The sequence below is a fragment of the Salmo trutta genome, chromosome 39, assembly GCF_901001165.1.
Source record: "Salmo trutta chromosome 39, fSalTru1.1, whole genome shotgun sequence".
Lineage (NCBI taxonomy): Eukaryota > Metazoa > Chordata > Actinopteri > Salmoniformes > Salmonidae > Salmo > Salmo trutta.
This window is the reverse complement of record NC_042995.1, coordinates 18,998,230-19,018,157: the sequence shown is the minus strand read 5'-3', so window position 1 is coordinate 19,018,157 and position 19,928 is coordinate 18,998,230. Positions and strand designations below refer to the sequence as shown.

General features: G+C 44.2%; 1 protein-coding gene across 1 annotated transcript in view; it reads left to right on the top strand.

Moving 5' to 3' along the window:
* The first annotated feature begins 4,027 nt into the window (after nucleotides 1-4,027).
* Nucleotides 4,028-19,928, top strand: part of LOC115179806 (double-stranded RNA-specific editase 1) — a 29,740-nt gene continuing 13,839 nt past the window's right edge. The window contains exons 1-2 of the mRNA XM_029741600.1: nucleotides 4,028-4,168; nucleotides 18,767-18,841. Coding sequence (XP_029597460.1) covers nucleotides 4,060-4,168; nucleotides 18,767-18,841 — 184 coding nt within the window. The 5' untranslated portion in view covers nucleotides 4,028-4,059. The remainder of the gene's footprint in view (nucleotides 4,169-18,766; nucleotides 18,842-19,928) is intronic.

The following is a 19,928-nucleotide window of genomic DNA, read 5'->3' as shown; positions in this document are numbered from 1 at the left end:
CTCAACCACACCTGTTGGCATTCTCACAAACAATCGCAACATTGTTTCAATAATATATAGAACTTTACTCGCAGCTCTGGTATATAAAGCTTATTTGAGGCTTTGGTCACAATTCATTCTGTGGCAGCACAATAACCAAACGATATACTGTATGTTTTATTTTTATTTTTTTATTTCACCTTTATTTAACCAGGTAGGCAGGTTGAGAACAAGTTCTCATTTACAATTGCGACCTGGCCAAGATAAAGCAAAGCAGTTCGACACATACAACAACACAGAGTTACACACAGAGTAAAACAAACATACAGTTAATAATACAGTAGAAAAATAAGTCTATATACAATGTGAGCAAATGAGGTGAGATAAGGGAGGTAAAGGCAAAAAAAGGCCATGGTGGTGAAGTACATACAATATAGCAAGTAAAACACTGGAATGGTAGATTTGCAGTGGAAGAAAGTGCAAAGTAGAAATAGAAATAATGGGGTGCAAAGGAGCAAAATAAATAAATACAGTAGGGGAAGAGGGAGTTGTTTGGGCTAAATTATAGATGGGCTATGTACAGGTGCAGTAATCCGTGAGCTGCTCTGACAGCTGGTGCTTAAAGCACGAGCTGCTCTGACAGCTGGTGCTTAAAGCAAGTGCGGGAGATAAGTGTTCCCAGTTTCAGAGATTTTTGTAGTTAGTTCCAGTCATTGGCAGCAGAGAACTGGAAGGAGAGGCGGCCGAAGGAGGAATTGGCTTTGGGGGTGACCAGAGAGATATACCTGCTGGAGCGTGTGCTACAGGCGGGTGCTGCTATGGTAACCAGCGAGCTGAGATAAGGGGGGGTCTTACCTAGCAGGGTCTTGTAGATGACCTGTAGCCAGTGGGTTTGGCGACGAGTAGGAAGCGAGGGCCAGCCAACGAGAGCGTACAGGTCGCAGTGATGTGCTAAAGCAGTGAATAAAACAAACTTAGGGAGGAGGCTTCTAATGTTAACGTGCATGAAACAAAGGCTATTACGGTTACAGAAGTCATCAAAAGAGAGCGCCTGGGGAATAGGAGTGGAGCTAGGCACTGCAGGGCCTGGATTCACCTCTACATCACCAGAGGAACAGAGGAGGAGTAGGATAAGGGTACGGCTTAAAGCTATGAGAATTGGTCGTCTAGGACGTCCGGAACAGAGAGTAAAAGGAGCAGGTTTCTGGGGGCGAAAAAATAGCTTCGAGGTATAATGTACAGACAAGGATGTGAATACAGTGGAGGTAAACCTAGACATTGAGTGATGATGAGAGAGATAATGTGAGGTTCTTGATCATATCATGACACTGGTGAGGAGGAGAGTCCTTGTTAAACTTTGACACAAAGTAGTCTGTGATAAATAGCACAATATGTTTAATCTGAGTATTTGTTATAGTCAAAATAATATATACATTATACTTTTTTTTAAACTCTAAAACGAGTTGTATGAGCTCAGGTCAATGAGGCCTACAGGCCATAAATAGCAAATAGAAGTTCAAAACTTGTAATGTTCACAAGAACTTAAGTTGATAAAAAGACACAACATTAGGTGATGATATATGTATTATTATTAAGGATTTAGAATCAGCTATAATGGGGGCGGTCATTTTGGACCGACCCCGTTAATGAACATGAAACGAACACAACAGGAGGGTTAATATACAGCATTTCACTCAGTCAGACAACAAAACATTAGCAAAAGTTCCCCAATTAGCGAAAGGAAGGGATGGGGGCAACTTCTTGTCGCGTGCGGTGCTCAAGTTCAGAACGTCTGTCAGTCAAAACCCATGCAACGCTGTGAATCGCAGAGCCTGAGATCTGACGTCATTTATAGCATGTTACTGTACAGCCACTGTGTTCCAATTTAGGCGCTTATTAGCACTAGCGGTTCTGGGGGGGGGGGGCAGTGCCCCTGTGACAACAATTTTGGACCCCCTTGTGGCCCCCCTAAATGTGGAGTATGAAATAATTTTTACATAACTCATTTTTGCTATCGTTCTTTTTTTACATCCGTTATTAGACAGTGGCAACGCGGAACACTAATGATTATGAACATGGTATTTTGCCTACTAATGCCTGCAATGCAGTGAAGAAAACGATATAACAACAATAACGTCTAATGTAACTGGCCCCTCTAACAGTACAACTGGCCCCAGCTTGGCCCCCCCAGTTGAAATGGTCTAGAACCGCCACTGCTTATTAGTGCCCAAACCTGCCATTTTCAAGCCGTATACAGGTACAAGTGTATTAACTGAGCTGCATCTGAAGTTGGATGTGTTTATATTCACTTCAATGTAAACAAGCCCCTTTCTGATTCGAAACTGCGTGCAACTTTTCATGACGCGGCCGGGACATGGGTCTATTGTGATGGGCTTGGTTCATTTGAGGTGATACACCACTCCAAGACATGCCACATGGGGGCAGTGTAGGCCAGAGAACCTGTTTCTCATCTGGCGTTGTCACAGCATACTATCAGTATGAAGATGCAAAGAATTTATTTATTTGTTTTTTTATTTAACCTGTATTTAACTAGGCAAATCAGTTAAGAACAAACTCTTATTTACAATGACGGCCTACACCGGCCAAACCCCTACGACGCTGGGCCAATTGTGCGGTGCCCTATGGGACTCCCAATCACGGCCGGTTGTGATACAGCCTGGAATCGATCCAGGGTGTCTGTAGTGACGCCTCAAGCACTGAGGTGCAGTGCCTTAGACCGCTGCGCCACTCGGGAGCCCAAAACACGTCATCGCGTCTAACGGTCGCCTCGCGCCGAACTGCGCGTGTGCAGGCCGTCAAATAAAAGGCACTCCTTCCATATAAAGTTGTTTTTGTCGAAAATGAAAACGTGCCAGTTTGCCACTTTCATGAGGTTCGAGTAATAACATGTTCAACTATTTAAGACATTGGCTATAGTCTAGGTTGTGCCTTTAGATTTCGAGAAAAGTAACAGCTAAGGTAAAATCTTTTGACTTCTCAATGAGAGAACTTCCTGGTCTATTTGGTCTGTTTCGTAAGCGTTCCCGGAAGTCTTGCGATGTTGTGCCTCTGGGTTTAGAAACTCTGTGATGCTATCTGTCACGTTTTGGTTCCAAAATATCTGGATTGCGTTCACTGTTCACTGGTGGGGGAGACAGAGGTCCAGTAGTAAGTTATACCATCGGGTTTGTGTTTTCACGAGACACGCGATGCAGTACTTGTATGTATTTTCTTACTGTATGTATAATTAATATACAATTACAGCTAATCTGCCACTCTTTATGAGGGTGAGGAGTTTCATAATAACCCCGGACAGATTTAGCTGATGCCTGAACGACAGTAGACATGGACACTAAGTGGTGTGGCGCTTCTACAATACGGAGTGATAAGTCCCCCAGCCAGGAAGCCACTGGTGCATGTCAGGACAATAATTACCCCCAGGATTAGAGAGGTCTGGATGGGGGACGGGTGGAATGGAGTCTTGGGCTGCTGACACAGGGAAAACGTACACCGAGAGCCAGCTATGTGTCCATAGAGTGTGCCTGTGGAAATGAGTTTCCACCTGCCCTGAATACCTGAATGTGACGCAGGGGTAACTGTGACACCATGACAGCAATGGGACAATATAGATCCTTTGAATCAGTATGAATCGATATGTTTCTATTTCTTAGATGACATTTGTTGGCCGTCTGAAGGTGATCGTCATTGGATGGGGCCAGAAAAGTGTGTGTGTGTGTGTGTGTGTGTGTGTGTGTGTGTGTGTGTGTGTGTGTGTGCGCGCACGCGTTTGTGTGTATGTGACTGTGACATGTGTCTCCTCAGATCACGAGGGTCCGTAAGGAGAGGGCGAGATTGGCTACCACTGGAGTGACGTTCGTTCATTTTATATCATTCATATAAAAGTACCGGCTGGCAAAGCTCATGACATCTGAGGGTGTGAACGACAGACAGGAGGAGGGAGGGTCTGCGCCTGGTGCCTGTACAGTACTTAGCAGAGTGAGAGAGGGAGGGGAAGTTCAGTGCCTCCTAGACTCTCCAGGCTAAAGAGAGCCTAGGGGCAACAGAACAGCCCAGTTAGGCATGGCTCTGTTTCTGGATGGCTCCCAGGCCATGCGGACCGTGGGGGCCTATTACTGCTTGATCCGGAGGAGGTTCAAGAGGAGGCGCAAGAAACGCTCCGAGCGCAAAGGTACTCCACTCCAGGGTAGCTCGGAGGGATAGGCTTTGTGTGTGTGTGGAGGGGAGTGCTTTGTGTGGGCTTGTGTGTGTATCTGTAGGTCTGTGATTTTTGTGTCACTGTATGTAACATTGATGGATTGGTTGATTGACTAATGCAAGGATTGCTCTGGTGTGCTTGTGTATTTGGTATTTACAGAGTTGTGAGCGTTATTACTGCGTATGTTGTCTCTGAGAATGATGCAGGCAGTTTTCAACATTATGAGAATTCATGCATAGAAATGTACATCGCTGTGTGCCTCAAATGCATGTTAAAGGTTTTTCGAGGCAAACCTGTATTTGTAGTAGAATGGTATTACTTTATTTTCCACAGAAACATCTATTTGTGTTGTCGGTATTTGTGTTCGAAGGATCAAGAACTGTGTTTATATCACATGAAATCTTCCAAGAGTTTTCCCCCTTTAAACAGCACTATAGTTATCATACATTTAACTCTGAAGCATACTGTCAGTGCCACTCAGTCTTCACACACTATATACAGTACGCATGATGTATTCTGTCATTTTCTATGACAGGATACAGGCTCAGTTCCGCGCCCGTTGCTTTGGGTGATGGCAATAGGCAGATATATTAACTTTCAAATTAACTTTCTGCAAGGATGGGGGGAACCGGTAGTCTATTGCAAGGCGAGCAGATAGGAGTTTCAATTCTGAGAGGTGTCCATGCGGGAAGCATAAACCCTCCTTCCACTCCTGGGCTTTAATCTCTGGAGCGTGGATACAGCATGGTGATAGGCTGTTTTGTCTCTTTGCATACTGTAACGTGTCCCCGTCATACAGGGTCTTTGAAATCCAAAAGTTCTACTAGACAAAGGGGAATCTGAAAGGAGATTAGGAATGTGATGGTTAAGTAAAAAAAATGATCTGATATGTTGATTTATAGAAATACAAATAACAAAAAATCTAATAATATTCCTGAAGTGGATGGACTATGTGCACTTGTTTCTTCAGTCCCCCCCCCCATATATAGAGTCTGGAAGGTATAGAGAGAAATAGCAATAGCGTCTCTCTGGATAAATGCCGAAAATAAGGTAAACACAGGCTGAGGAGATCGCATATGTTTTGTTCTATGAGATAATCTTCATCAGCCTAACGTCACTTTTTGTGAATTTTTTCACAAAAAGTGAAGAACATGAAGGCTTCATAATTCCTAAAGGTCGTGTTAACTGGCAGATATTATCTCATAGAACAAAACGTATAAGATCTCCTAAGCCTGTGTTAACCCTCAGACCTTGTTTTTGGCGTTTTTCCCAAAACCCCATTCTTTCTCCATTCATTTTCCCCATAGGAATGGCTGAACGAACCACATTTCTGTTTTTTAGGAAAGAGAAAGAGGGATACCTAGTCAGTTGTACAACTGAATGCCTTCAACTGAAATGTGTCTTCCGCATTTAACCCAACCCCTCTGAATCAGAGAGGTGCGGGGGGGCTGCCTTAATCGACATCCACGTCTTCGGCGCCCGGGGAACAGTGGGTTAGCTACCTTGCTCAGGGCTACAAGCTGGCGAGCGCTATAGACAATGTCTAACTTTATAAGAAACAAGATGAATCTAGTTTGCCCCGGTCTTCCAATGATTTCTTGAAGTGATTGGTCTGACTCCTCAGAGCTACTCCTCAGAGCTACTCCTCAGAGCTACTCCTCAGAGCTACTCCTCAGAGCTACGTAATCTGTTGATGCACTATGAGGAAGGATGCCAGTAGGGATTATTACATTGTTGCTATAATAGTCTGTCAAGAGCTAAACAATGAGCTGCCACCTTGGCAGATTAATCATATGAATGAATTAAAGGGAAGTTCAGCAGAACCTTTTAATTATTAGACACGTTTAATATTCTGGCATAAAACAGCCTCCCGCGACTGAATGAGTAAATCAAATCTATTGTAGTGGAACGTTTAGTAAGTGTATTTGGGACTGAAGATATTGTTGTCTCTCAGAGCATTATCTGTAATGTGCTGTGCTGTGCTGCCTGCTGAACTAATTTTTGTAATATTCTCGCTTCGTTGGGTTTAGACGTGATTGTCAATGGCTGCTAATATTTCAGTGGCTAAATAACTCTGAAGCTTACTCAGTCCAACCCTCACATAATATTTGAATGCAGATTCCCTGTCTTCATGAAACACTCAAAAGGCAACACAGCAATTACTTTTGTCTCATTCTGTCCCAAGTATAAAATCCATTAATTTAGCTGTAATCCATTGTAAAAACAAGGTAAATAGTTTAAAAGTATTGCTAAGACTTTTCCACTGTTTACACCCTGCGCACTGGGAAGTTATACGTACCATAATTTTCACTGTACCTTCATGCTAACTGGTGTGCTGCGAGGTGAGGTGAAGTGTGAGTTTAATCTACTGGGGGAGGAAAGTGAATTCCAGACAAGGTAAGCGGATGGATTTGCGCTGTGAGGCATACACGGCTGCTCTGTGAGACGTACCTGGCTGCCCTATGACGCTAAGGGATGTGTCTGTCTAGTCTGCCTGAGCCGTACGTCATGAACCTCTGTCAGACATAACAGTATCCTCTTCTCTGATAGGTGGGCTTGATAGTGATACTTGATGGTGGCTCTGCTGTATCCAGATATTCCCGGTCTCCAGTGAACCCTAAGATAGCTGCGTTCAGTTCTAGGTTGTTCTAGGTATATGATTTAATGAACATATGTTGTATTTTGGCTTTGGTACCACCGCCACTATAAACAGTGGTGTAGCGGTGCCTGGAAAAGTGGGTATTGCCCAATTTTGCGCACAAAAAAATCCATCGGCCCACCCGGCGAAGGAAAGTGTGAAAAATTGTGTGAAAAACGATGACATACACTAAATGACCTAAATTGATAAATCCCATATTGGTCTCTAACAGTCAGGCCAACCAAAGATGTACTGTGCAAGTAGGCTAATAGTAGGCCTACTATTGAAATAGATAAATGAGGCTGTCAACTGAGTCAGAAATTCACAGGTTTCACACTTTTTTAGTAGAAAAACAACACAATCGGATGTTCAAAGTCCACAACAATGCTTAAACCACATCAGGAGACCACCTTTGAGGTCTATGAAATGTAGATTGTTTTGTGCAGTTACCCTTTAATTGAAGTGCGCAGGCACCTAGCACTGTTTGGTTAGCGAAAACACTGTTGCACATGAGATAGAGTTTGCAAAACATTTGGCCACTGGATTAATGCAAATAATCATGATATCATTCTGCCAGGTAGGCATAGTCTACTTTGTAGCTAACATTTCATTGAGAAGGTTTTTGGGAAACCATTTTCATCTACCAGAAGACAGTTAGGCCTATCATTAGCGTCGCTGTTTTTCCTGTTCCTTAATTGTTTGAAACCTGGACGTTTTACTTCATATTATTTTATAAAGACGTCTTACCTTGCGTGAAAGTAGCCTATAGCCAAAATCCCACCGTAGAAATGGGGAAGCAATTATTTGATAAAGTCTTCCTCATTTGCATTCTCCTGTTCTATTCGTTTTCTTTACGCTTTCTTTCATTGTCTAGCAGGCATTATCCTAGACATATTAGCAACCCATGATAGTTGTTGCATCTTTAGATCTCCCCTCTTTCTACATTTCTAATTGATATTTCCATCTCTGTCCATGAAACCACTTCCATGTACGGTGTGCATTTTAGAATATGTGTTTTCTGCAAATTGCATTTTGGAACATTTGTGCTTAGCCTACTGCCGTGTGCACATTTCTGCGCTGAAAATGTGAAGAAATAATAGTTTATCAACATTTTAAGCTGAACATTCTGATCTGCTCCATTGGCCTTGTTAATTGATACGGCATATACCTCCACTACACTACTATGATACGCATCATGGGGATTAAGAAGTGAGCACACACAATGCCCACTGAAAAATAAATGGGTATACCTGCGTATACCCTCCACTACACCACTAACTATAATGTTACATCCAGCTGGCCCTCTGAAACAGGGGCCACCTCTGCCTCCCCATCCCCCTCCTCACCCCTCTCCTGGCTAGTCGGCCTGTCTGTCAACATTACATCCAGACCTGGTTAATCCAGGAGCCGTGAGGTATGAAATTCAACATCTCCCCTTCCTTCCCCACTCTCCATTCCCTCCCTTCTCTCCCAGAGATAGAGGAGCACCTGGCCCGGCCTTGACGGCAGCAGCAGCGAGGGAAGACAGCGATAGTCATCTGTTGTGAGCTACGGGGGTAGTGTTGCGGAGAGAATGGCTGGGGATGGGAAGAGAGCAGCAGAGCTAGGCGGAGCTAGGAACCTGGCATCTCTCATCTGTCGTATACCTACCTGCTGAGCACCTGAAAAAAATGGTATGCCTCCTCAATGTACGGTATGGGAGAGAGTACAAAATCACCTGCCTGAGTCTAGGAAGGTAGCTGACTACATGTGACACAGTTGGACTGTTACATGAAGGGCATTTGCACAGTAGCAATTTTCAGCACTGGAGGCCAGGGACCAAAGGGCAACCTGTGATGGCGTTAAATGGATTTGATCCGACTGGCTGTCAGCCAGCTGGATAGGAAGGAAGAGGGGCTGCTTGGGTGGGTTGCAGCAAGTTTTCAGGACTCGGGGCGGCTAGAAGAATTTAACAGGAATATTGGATTCCAGTCTGACGTGGTATTCCCCGAAAGATCAAATAATATACACTTGTGATAATGATTGTGTGTTCTGCCTTTGTCCCCATCATACCTGCAGAACAGAGGCTGAGAAAGATAAGCCTTATGCTCATGGGTAAACCAGGTATGTCAGTGACAGACCTCTCTGCACTGCCTAACCCCGCAGAGGGGACTCTGAGAGGTGATAGAATAGTGTGTGTTTGTGCCTGCATGCGTGAGTTAGAGAGAGAGAGATGACCGAATACTGTGTATGCATATCATCAGCATAGATCTGGAGACTTCACTACCGTTGGAGAAGACCCACGGGGGGGCTGATCCCCGACCCTAGCCCGTTTAAGTGACACTGATTAGCGTGTAGAATATATACAGCGTCCCTGTCGCCCACTGCGCCATCATAAAGATTGCATTGGTTCCTTTGGGGAAAATGGTAAAGGGACTGCAGCCACATAATGTCCTTGAAGACCAGGGGAGATTTTATTAGCTGTGCAGCAATGGCAGCACTGACCTATATTACCCAGGGCTAGCATTTACAATAAAATGGACTGGACACACCCTTACTAAGAACGTTGGGGGGGGGGGGGGGGGAATCTAAAATGCATTCCAGGTGACTACCTCATGACGCTGGTTGAGAGAATGCCAAGAGTGTGCAAAGCTGTTATGAAGGCAAAGGTTGGCTACTTTGAAGAATCTTGAAAAAAAATTTGCTTACTACATGATTCCATATGTGTTATTTCATAGTTTTGACATCTTCACTATTATTCTACAATGTAGAAAATAGTAAAAATAAAGAAAAACCCTTGAATGAGTAGGTGTGTCCTAACTTTTGACTGGTACTGAATATCAGACAGATTGATATATACTGTAATGCTTTTTGATTTATTGCAATTCAGTTTCAGCCCATTTCAAGGTTTTGATAGGTATACTTTCTTCATTTGAGATTTTCATGTGATTTCGCCCTAAATGTCACATTTCCATCGACTACTGCAACAGTTCAGTGATTTTTTTCCATTGGAACTTTCAGGCTAATAGCCACACCATTTGTAACTGACAAACTGAAAAAGGTCAACCAATAAGGTTTGGTTGAATTTGTTTGATAAAATTTCTTCAAATGGCCTTGGTTTTCAAGGCAATATTATGTTCCAATATGATTTAACAGATTGCATTTTAAGGTCAACAATTGTGGGATTTGAATGTCATTGTTAAATCTTCAATTAGCTCCCTCAGTTTGTACACTATTTGCTGATGAAGAAAATAAAAGGAAAGGCTATAAACTAGCCTACTGCTCAGTTCTCTCCCGATCTGGTAATTTATTGTGATTCATTTTATAACCAATGAGGTACTACGTACAGTAGGTACTCTAATGATTTGGTTGGAGGTTTGGTCTTCTAGTTTGATACATCTTATGTTTGGACTGTCTCTAACTACAGACAGCTCCTGAGTGTCGCAGCGGTTTAAGGCACTGCATCTCAGTGCTAGAGGCGTCACTACAGACCCTGGTTTGATTCCAGGCTGTAATGCAACCGGTTGTAACTGGGAGACCCTTTAGGACGGCGCACAACTGGCCTAGCTTCGTCCGCGTTAGGATTTGGCCGGGGTAGGCCGTCATTGTAAATAAGAATGTGTTTTTAACTGACTTGCCTAGTTAAATAAAGGTTAAATAAAATATTAAAAAAACAGAGTCTGCTCCCTCTGTCCGTTCCTTTCAGCTCGCACTTGCCTCTGTCTCCCTTCCACCATCTCATCTCATCACCTCTCCGCAGCACATGGATAAGTCACGCCTGTGGCTTGACGGGGCCTGGTCGAGGGTCCTGTCCAGCGTGTCTAAAAATGATATTTCACGGCGAGAAAATGGAGGGTGCGAGAGAGAAACATACGCCGCCGCTGCTGCCGCCAATGTTCAAGGAAGCTTTTTGTGCTGAAAGGCACCAACACCTTATTTCTCCCAAGTCCGCCCAAACCCAGTGGATCGATCCATCCGCGTTAGACCACTGAGGGGTGGCTCTGACAGTTGGTTTCAGAATTCCCCTCCAGCTATAGTACTATTCCACTTCTAGAACCAGAACTGTCCCCAACTTCCATTGATCAATGTCTCCTCATGGGTTGTCTGGTTAGCTCTGACACCTCTGGCTGGTGTCTCCCTCACAGCGTCTCCCGTCATCATCACGAGTTCAGCATTGTTTTCCTCGCTGATGGGATTTGAGTCGGTGGTTTATTGAGGGTATTACCAGCTCTTGACGAGGGTTGATGATGGTTGACTGCTGATTGAGAGCACGGTACCAGGTGGTTAAATACATATTGTGGTGAACTTCACAGTAAATGCACATCATAACATTACATTTCATATTTCCACATTTTTCCCTCCCAAAAATTCTAATTGTTATTTTTCATCACCAGAAAGTGTGGAATGGGTTTATCCTATCTTATCAGGGGACAATACCTCAGATTTTATGGAATATATGTTTTATATTTCCATAATAATAATAATATTCTCATTTTCTCTTATTTTCATAGGTGTCATCAACAAAGCAATGACAGAAGGTATGTAGGGTGCTCACGTTGTCTAGTTTTATGCTACTTTAATTAACTTTAAAACGGTCCTGCCATTTCACAGCATGTGTGTGTGTGCTGACGTGCAAGCCTGCTTGTGTGTACTATACAGTATACTATGAGTACATAACAAGATTTGTAAGATATGTTCCGCCCTGTGTATCTGTGCGCGGTGGTGCATGAATGTCGTTGTATGTCTGAGACAGGAGTGTATCGTTTGAAGGTGAACAACACAGGCGGACATTGTAACTAGGTGTTGGTCTCTGTGGTCCAGGCTGTGTGAGATACTGTCTGTTTCTCCATAGGACGTGAAGGACAGGCTTCAGACAGATCTATGTATCAGACATACAGCTCCAGACTCTCCTGGGTTTCCTATTAAACGCATGTTTACACCACACAGACAGCATATGCTGCTATAGATACATTAGTGTAGAACCACATTTTTTGATGTTCGATCACCAATGGCAATCCTTTATGGCTTTCACACGTTGGTCCTTAGGATGAAGTAGTGTGCATTGATTTGCTAATATCGCGGGTTGATATTCATAGTCCTAAGATTCCCAACGTTGACTTGGGGATAGCGACTGTGAATAACAACAAGCTCAAATGGGTTGATCCTTGTAAACACACGCTAGCTAAAGTTCTAACGAGAAGACTTCAATCGTGTTTTTAATGTGAAACCTTTTAACATGAATGGCTAACAGGCTGTGGATGCAATCCAATGTTGATATCTGTGAGCTTTGACAGTGAGCAGAATGCCACTCCAAATCCTTGAAGTCTATCTCCCCACTTCCCTTTTCTTCAAACGTGTGTACACAAACTCACTCACAGATAACTACTTTTGTTGACGTTTTCTCATTCCGCCCCGGCTAATTTCTGTCGCTCATTATCTGGTGAGCGAATGGCAACCTAAGCCTCGGTCTCTGTCAATCCGGCACACACAAAGCAAGCAGCCAGCATTTCCAGCGACGGCGCCAGGGCTCGGCAGCCTGATAACATTGTCAGCGCTAATGTTCAGGGAGGAAGGAGTTGAGTGGCGGCGGGGGTACGAGGCCACTTCTTGTCACACAGAGAGACGAGATTACACCGTTCAGGCTGAGAGAGAGAGAGAGAGAGAGGCTGGTTTGGTTAACACAAAAGCCAGCTCTGATCTTCGTACAACCAAAGCAGCTTAACCACAAGGCTTTCTTGGTCTACTTGGTTCACTTATGTGATTTACTTACTATGATGTGCACCATTCACTGTTGTGTGTATAATTCTTGTGTGTCCTCCTCCTAAGACTGTCTAAAACCAGGCTCTTAGAAACCCCCCTGGGAAAGCTGACTGCCATAAAGAATAAAGTAGGCATATGGTTAACAAAAGCACTCTGTATGTAGCACTGTGCAATACCATATGTGTCAAAGAAAAGGAGGTAAATACCCTTTTCTCAGCCCTGTCCACCAGCTCCTAGCACTAAGAGCAGCATTCATATCCTGCTGATTTCCCTTCCTGGAATGTGCATTGACCACCCTGCTGATTCTGGTTGTTGTTGTTCCCCTACATGAAATATTAGCTCAGCTATGGCCCCTAGCAGTCTACAGCTATGTATGTGGCCTAGGGGAAATATAGCAATAGGCACATTACCACACCAAATGTTTATTGCTATGGTTCTGGCCAATTCAGTGGCCTGCTGTGCTGAGAGCTGTGCAGCACTAGCGCTGTCCATGGTGCTGACAAAGAGCTACTCGACAAAAAAAGAAACGTCCCTTTTTTTAGGACCCTGTCTTTCAAAGATAATTCGTAAAAATCCAAATAACTTCACAGATCTTCATTGTAAAGGGTTTGAACACTGTTTCCCATGCTTCAATGAACCATAAACAATTAATGAACATGAACCTGTGGAACGGTCGGTAAGACACTAACAGCTTACAGACAGTAGGCAATTAAGGTCACAGTTATGAAAACTTAGGACACTAAAGAGACCTTTCTACTGACTCTAAAAAACACCAAAAGAAAGATGCCCAGGGTCCCTGCTCATCTGCGTGAACGTGCCTTAGGCATGCTGCAAGGAGGCATGATGACTGCAGATTTGGCCAGGGCAATAAATTGCAATGTCCGTACTGTGAGACGCCTAAGACAGCGCTACAGGGAGACAGGACGGACAGCTGATCGTCCTCGCTGTGGTAGACCACGTGTAACAACACCTGCACAGGATCGGTACATCCGAACATCACACCTGCAGGACAGGTACAGGATGGCAACAACAACTGCCCGAGTTACACCAGGAACGCACAATCCCTCCATCAGTGCTCAGACTGTCCGCAATAGGCTGAGAGAGGCTGGACTGAGGGCTTGTAGGCTTGTTGTAAGGCAGGTCCTCACCAGACATCACCGGCAACAACGTAGCCTATGGGCACAAACCCACCATTGCTGGACCAGACAGGACTGGCAAAAAGCGCTCTTCACTGACGAGTCACGGTTTTGTCTCACCAGGGGTGATGGTCGGATTTGCGTTTATCGTCGAAAGAATGAGCGTTACACCGAGTCCTGTACTCTGGAGCGGGATCAATTTGGAGGTGGAGGGTCCGTCATGGTCTGGGGCGGTGTGTCACAGCATCATCGGACTGAGCTTGTTGTCATTACAGGCAATCTCAACGCTGTGCATTACAGGGAAGACATCCTCCTCCCTCATGTGGTACCCTTCCTGCAGGCACATGACCCCCCAGCATGACATTGCCACCAGCCATACTGCTCGTTCTGTGCGTGATTTCCTGCAAGACAGGAATGCCAGTGTTCTGCCATGTCCAGCGAAGAGATCCAGATCTCAATCCCATATCTCAATCCCATTGAGCACGTCTGGGACCTGTTGGATCAGAGGGTGAGGGCTAGGGCCATTCCACCCAGAAATGTCCGGGAACTTGCAGGTGCCTTGGTGGAAGAGTGGGGTAACATCTCACAGCAAGAACTGGCAAATCTGGTGCAGTCCATGAGGAGGAGATGCACTGCAGTACTTAATGCAGCTGGTGGCCACACCAGATACTGACTGTTACTTTTGATTTTGACCCCCCTCCCCCCCTTGTTCAGGGACACATTATTGAATTTCAGTTAATCACATGTCTGTGGAACTTGTTCAGTTTATGTCTCAGTTGTTGAATCTTGAGATGTTCATATAAATATTTACACAAATTTGTATGACAGTGAGAGGACGTTTCTTTTTTTGCTGAGTTTATATTCCTAATGAAACCTGTTCTGGAGGCTATGGCAGCTACGGCCCACTACCCTTTCTTTAATACCCATCTGGCTCCCTGAGCCTGGCCATTATGACTCTGACACATGTTGAGCCAACAGCCACGCTGTTGCCTCCAGCACCATGTTAGTGGAATAGGACGTAGTGCAGCTGGGTGGCTGTAAGGGGTCTGGATGGATGATGCCATTATAGCAAGGTTGGATATCACTAGCTACAGACACCTTGGTTCAGTGAGAGCTCATTTTGGCGCCGACACATGCTTCATCACTCAGCTAAACTGATCTTTTCATGCAGGGCCAAGGCAATATGAACCATCATAGACCTGGTACTTAATTTAGTATTTGTCCACTTGAAAGTGAGAGCAAACCAAACAAAGATGACATTTAGACAAAGTAATGAGTAAGACTGTAACTTAACCCAGACCTCCATTAATCTTCAGTGATGCAAATATGACCGCTTCCTGTCCCTTGACCTCTGACCCCTGTCATGGAAATGCCAGCTATTATCCACAAGGCCACTCTCCAGGAAGTGACCGTTCAGTCACCGCCCCCCACAGCCAGGAAAGCAAGGTCCCTAATCCCTAGCTAAGAGTGTTACAGTAAAAACCACCCCGTCAACGTTCGTTTCAACCCAGAACGAAGCGATGATAATTATCTGGTACTTCATTAATTATTTCATTTCCTGCCTGGTGGATGACATGTCGAGTGACAGTTTGGGGATTAACCTAACGTGAATAACAGCAGCGTCGCTTCCCTTATCGTCCTGGAAGGCGAGCGCTGCTGTCTCACGGTGAGAGCTACAGTTTAAGACGGGGGGATGCAAGGGAGGTGATGGCTCTCTGACAGGCAGTCAGGAAGGGGGAGGAAGGGGGAGGCAAAAGGGGTATAGGAAGAAATGTGAGCAATGTCATTTAATAGCTTAGGCTCAATAAGGTGGCAGTTGCAGAAGCGCTGTCTAAATGAATGGTTTCTATTATCTACTCTGCTTTCATGTTGACTACAACAACAAACTTGCCGTTTGCTCCCAAATATTATTGTCTTTTCTCATTGTCATTGAATGAGAAAAGTTGTAAAAAAGCAAAAACTTTTCAGTTTGACATTTTATGTATTCTACATCTAGTGGTGTCAGCACCCTCTCCCAGCACCCTCTCCTTCTTGAAAGTGTCATTACGGAAGTGATATGGAGTCTGTATTCCTCAATCACTCCGTCTGTAGTGGCTGGCCTGATTGGATAGATTCAGCAGGCTGCTTTTCTGTGGGAATGCTTATCAAATGCATCCGCTTCAAAGCAACGGCACCAAAGAAATGCTTCTGCAGCAATCAACAGATCATCTCCATTCAATTCCCTCCATTTTCTCTCATCTGCAGGAGGACTTTGCATTTGGTTGCTTTTGAGAGAGAGGACACCAATTACACTGTCCCAGTCTGTGTGAAGTATTTATATCCAAATATTATTGTTTCTATTTGAAACCCTCAGTCATTTATTTCCCCCCCAAAATAAATAAGTGTGTCTAGATTACTCCAGTAGCGTTTTCAAATGGTATGTTTGAGCAGTAGGTGCTGCTGTGGTCCTCGTTGGATATATCCACTCTCTGAAACTCTGAAAATGTGCATTAGAAATCTCTGCTTCTTTTTGGCCTATTTACCATAGTCCTTCAAGGGTCTCTCCCCTCTCTTCTGAAAAATAACTGTGTGGACAACACTTAGAGTTTCTGTAACCCGCCAATGGAATTGGTTTTTCCCCTCAGTGTTCCTATGACGTTACTGCGTCTCATTCTGTTGACTACTCTTCCCTCTACAGAAGTGCTATGTTGTTATCGCCACACAACAGACCATTGGGGGGGGGGGGGGCAGAATACAAATCTAACACCCTATTTAATCCCACAGGGCGGAATAGAGAGAACAGACTACTATCTTTCCACATTTTCTTGGCTTTGGTCAAGATAGATTGTGGAGATGAGTATTGGAAAAACGACAGTATGCCCGATACAATACAGCTTGTATTGACTGATGTATAAACTGTAGATTCAATCACTATTTAATGATATGATTTCCGAAGGGCAAATGAATATATGCAACAGCTTCCTTAGTGCTCTGTGACTGTAGGGTTGATTGGCTGGAGAAATGTCCCGTGTAAAATGGAACAGCAGAGTTAGATTAGCTTGAGGCGGTTTTTCTGTTTTACAATTATTATATTGATTTACTCTTTCTCCTTTCCGCTCCCTCTCTCCCTGGCTTTTCGCTCCGTCTGTTTGTGGGTTGATGTAGTATCTGAGATTAACGCCATGAACGGTAGTTTCTTCCCGATGGCAAGGGTATATCGCTCGGCCCATTGCTTCCTACAGTTGCTGTCACTGCCGTGCTCGTTTGCGCTGGTTACACTTAACTTTACGCTCAGTAGGCTATTTTCAGACATCCGATACTCCGTTCCATCAGTGTGTTGCAATCTTATATACTGTAGCACTGATACTGTACGTTTAACATGGACGTTTTTCCATGACTGTCTGGGGAAATATAATTTAGGTATTATATTTCTGTCGACTTCCTGTGTATCCTCAAATGAACCACGTAGGCTACTGTACTGTAGAGTGTGTGAACCGCAGCATTTTCCAGAAGTGCTAGTTCAGGGGTTCCCAAACTTTTTTGACCCACGACCCCATTTTCATATCAAAACGGTTTTGCGACCCCACCGAGTTATGTAATCAACGACTAATGTTGACTTTATTACAAATCAGTCTGACAGCACTTTTGACAGTATTTCAATCTGAAGGAAGTATAGTTCCAAGTGACTGAAATGCATCAGGAAGGTATTGAAAAGTTCAGAAGATCATCATGCCATCCTTTTGTATGATCTTCTGTGTAGAATAGAAGGCACCGTTCTGATTTAGTGTCTGGTCTTGTCCATTCTGAGTCCTGTGCGGCTTGTAGAGGGAAACAGAAGACACATACTTGTTCTGAGAGTCTTATCTTTCAGTGATGGGGGGGGGGGGCGTAATATTTTCCAGCTTAAACGGTTTAAAAGATAGAACCACAATTGTTCGGAAGAAAACAGAAAATGCTCTGTTTATTACAACCACGTCTACACCCACACCGAACGTGATTTAGTTGATTTGATTTCATTATGAGAATCGCAGAGCTAGTTGAAACCGAGGGATAATGGGACAGATATTAAAGTCACAAAAGACTGCCCAGACCTATATGGTCTGTCGGCATGGACAGGTTTAGTCCAGATACTGAATATGTACAGTACCAGTCAAAAGTTTGGACACACCAACTCATTCCAGGGTTTTCTACATTGTAGAACAATAGCAAAGACATCAAAACTATGAAATAACACGTATGGAATCATGTAGTAACCAAAAAAGTGTTAAACACTGCTTTGCTTCATCTTGGCCAGGTCGCAGTTGTAAATGAGAACTTGTTCTCAATTGGCCTACCTGGTTAAATAAAGATGAAATTAAAAACAAAATGTTTTTAAAAAACGAGTCCAAATATATTTGAGATTTGAGATTCTTCAAAGTAGCCACCCTTTGCCTTGATGACAGCTTTGCACACTCTTGGCATTCTCTCAACCAGCTTCATGAGGAATGCTTTTCCAACAGTCTTGAAGGAGTATGCTGAGCACTTGTTGGCTGCTTTTTCTTCACTCTGTGGTCCAACTCATCCCAAACCATCTCAATTGGATTGAGCTGACATAGCTTGAGTGGATCTGAAGTGACGAATGGGAGAAACTCCCAAATACAGGTGTGCCAAGCTTGTAGCGTCATACCAAGAAGACTCACGGCTGTAATCGCTGCCAAAGCTGCTTCAACAAAGTACTGAGTAAAGGGTCTGAGTACTTCTGTTAATGTGATATTTCAGTTTCTATTTGTAATACATTTGCAAAAAAATCGAAAAACCTGTTTTTGCTATGTCATTATGGGGTATTGTGTGTAGATTGATGAGAGAAAAAATGAATTCAATCCATTTTAGAATAAGTCTGGAACGTAACAAAATGTGGAACAAAAAGTAAATTGTTCTGAATACTTTCCGAATGCGCTCTATAGCAAGATATCTCAAGATTCCTTTCTGATGTCTGTCTGTCTGTCTGTCTGTCTGTCTGTCTGTCTGTCTGTCTGTCTGTCTGTCTGTCTGTCTGTCTGTCTGTCTGTCTGTCTGTCTGTCTGTCTGTCTGTCCTACAGGTCGAGCTGGTGTGAAGCAGCCTGGTAACCAGCCAAGGTTCTTCACCATGGAGGGAGATGAAGAAGAGAGCATGAGTGAGTCGCCCCCCCCCTCCCCCATTTCACCACACTGGTCCCTCCACTTGCTGTTATGCTTGTGAAGTGCTTACACACAGTAATAATATAATATCCCTAGTAGTGCAAAACTATTTACTTGGTTATTGATTGAATACTGTTAGCAATAACGCAACATTATTGGAAGGAATCCAGAATTGTAGGCCTACAATGTATTACATCTCCTCTCCCTGATTTGTTTGTGTCGGACTGACCTTGAGAAAGTGTCATCAGACTGTGTTTCCTGGCTCAGGAGGGTAGGATCAGAGTTTAATCTCCCATTCAGGGGGAGATGAGGGGATATCTCCTGCGTTATTTCAGACCATTTTAAGAGACGGATTCTAAGCTTGACCCCCTGCTCCTCTTCTCAAAGCTTCTAAAATCCCACAGAGTACCTCCTCTAGGTTCTGGGAGCAGTTATAGTTCAGTCTTAAACTGCCTGCAACAAGCCTGGGAGGGTTATTGAGGAAAGGATTCTCTTTCTATAGTCAAAATACAGGGTTTGGCAACAACAACAACAAAAAATTCCAAGCCCAATGTGGCTGCCTCATGTTGTAAGGTACAGAGAGAGAGAGAGAGAGAGAGGGGCTGTATGTATCTATGCCCACAGTATGGAGCAGATGTTGAATTCATTCAGCGCAGTGCTTTGGCTGGCAGTGCTTTGCCCCAGAACCATCACATAGATCCCATTACACACTTGACAGTTATGATGTTAGGACATGTTATGTGTTAGGACAGCCCTAATCCTCCCGCTGCCCTGTTACACCAAACCCAACCCAGACGGGAGCTCACTTGGATTACTGTGTCGGTCAGGGACGTCCTCGCTGCACAGCACACAGGGAGGGTTGTTGGCAGGCCGACGGGCATACGTTGCCAAGGTTACTCAAGGGCTTTCTGGTGTGCGTGCGTGTGTGCGTGCGTGTGTGTGTGTGTGGGTCAGAACTGAGCATGGTTGGCGACGGACGGTGTTGTCATGGCGTGGTCAATCACAACGCTCTGTTGTTCAATAATCTCTCTCTTTCCCAACAGGGTTGTAATCACAACTCCACTCCTGTTGCGCTGGGCTCTC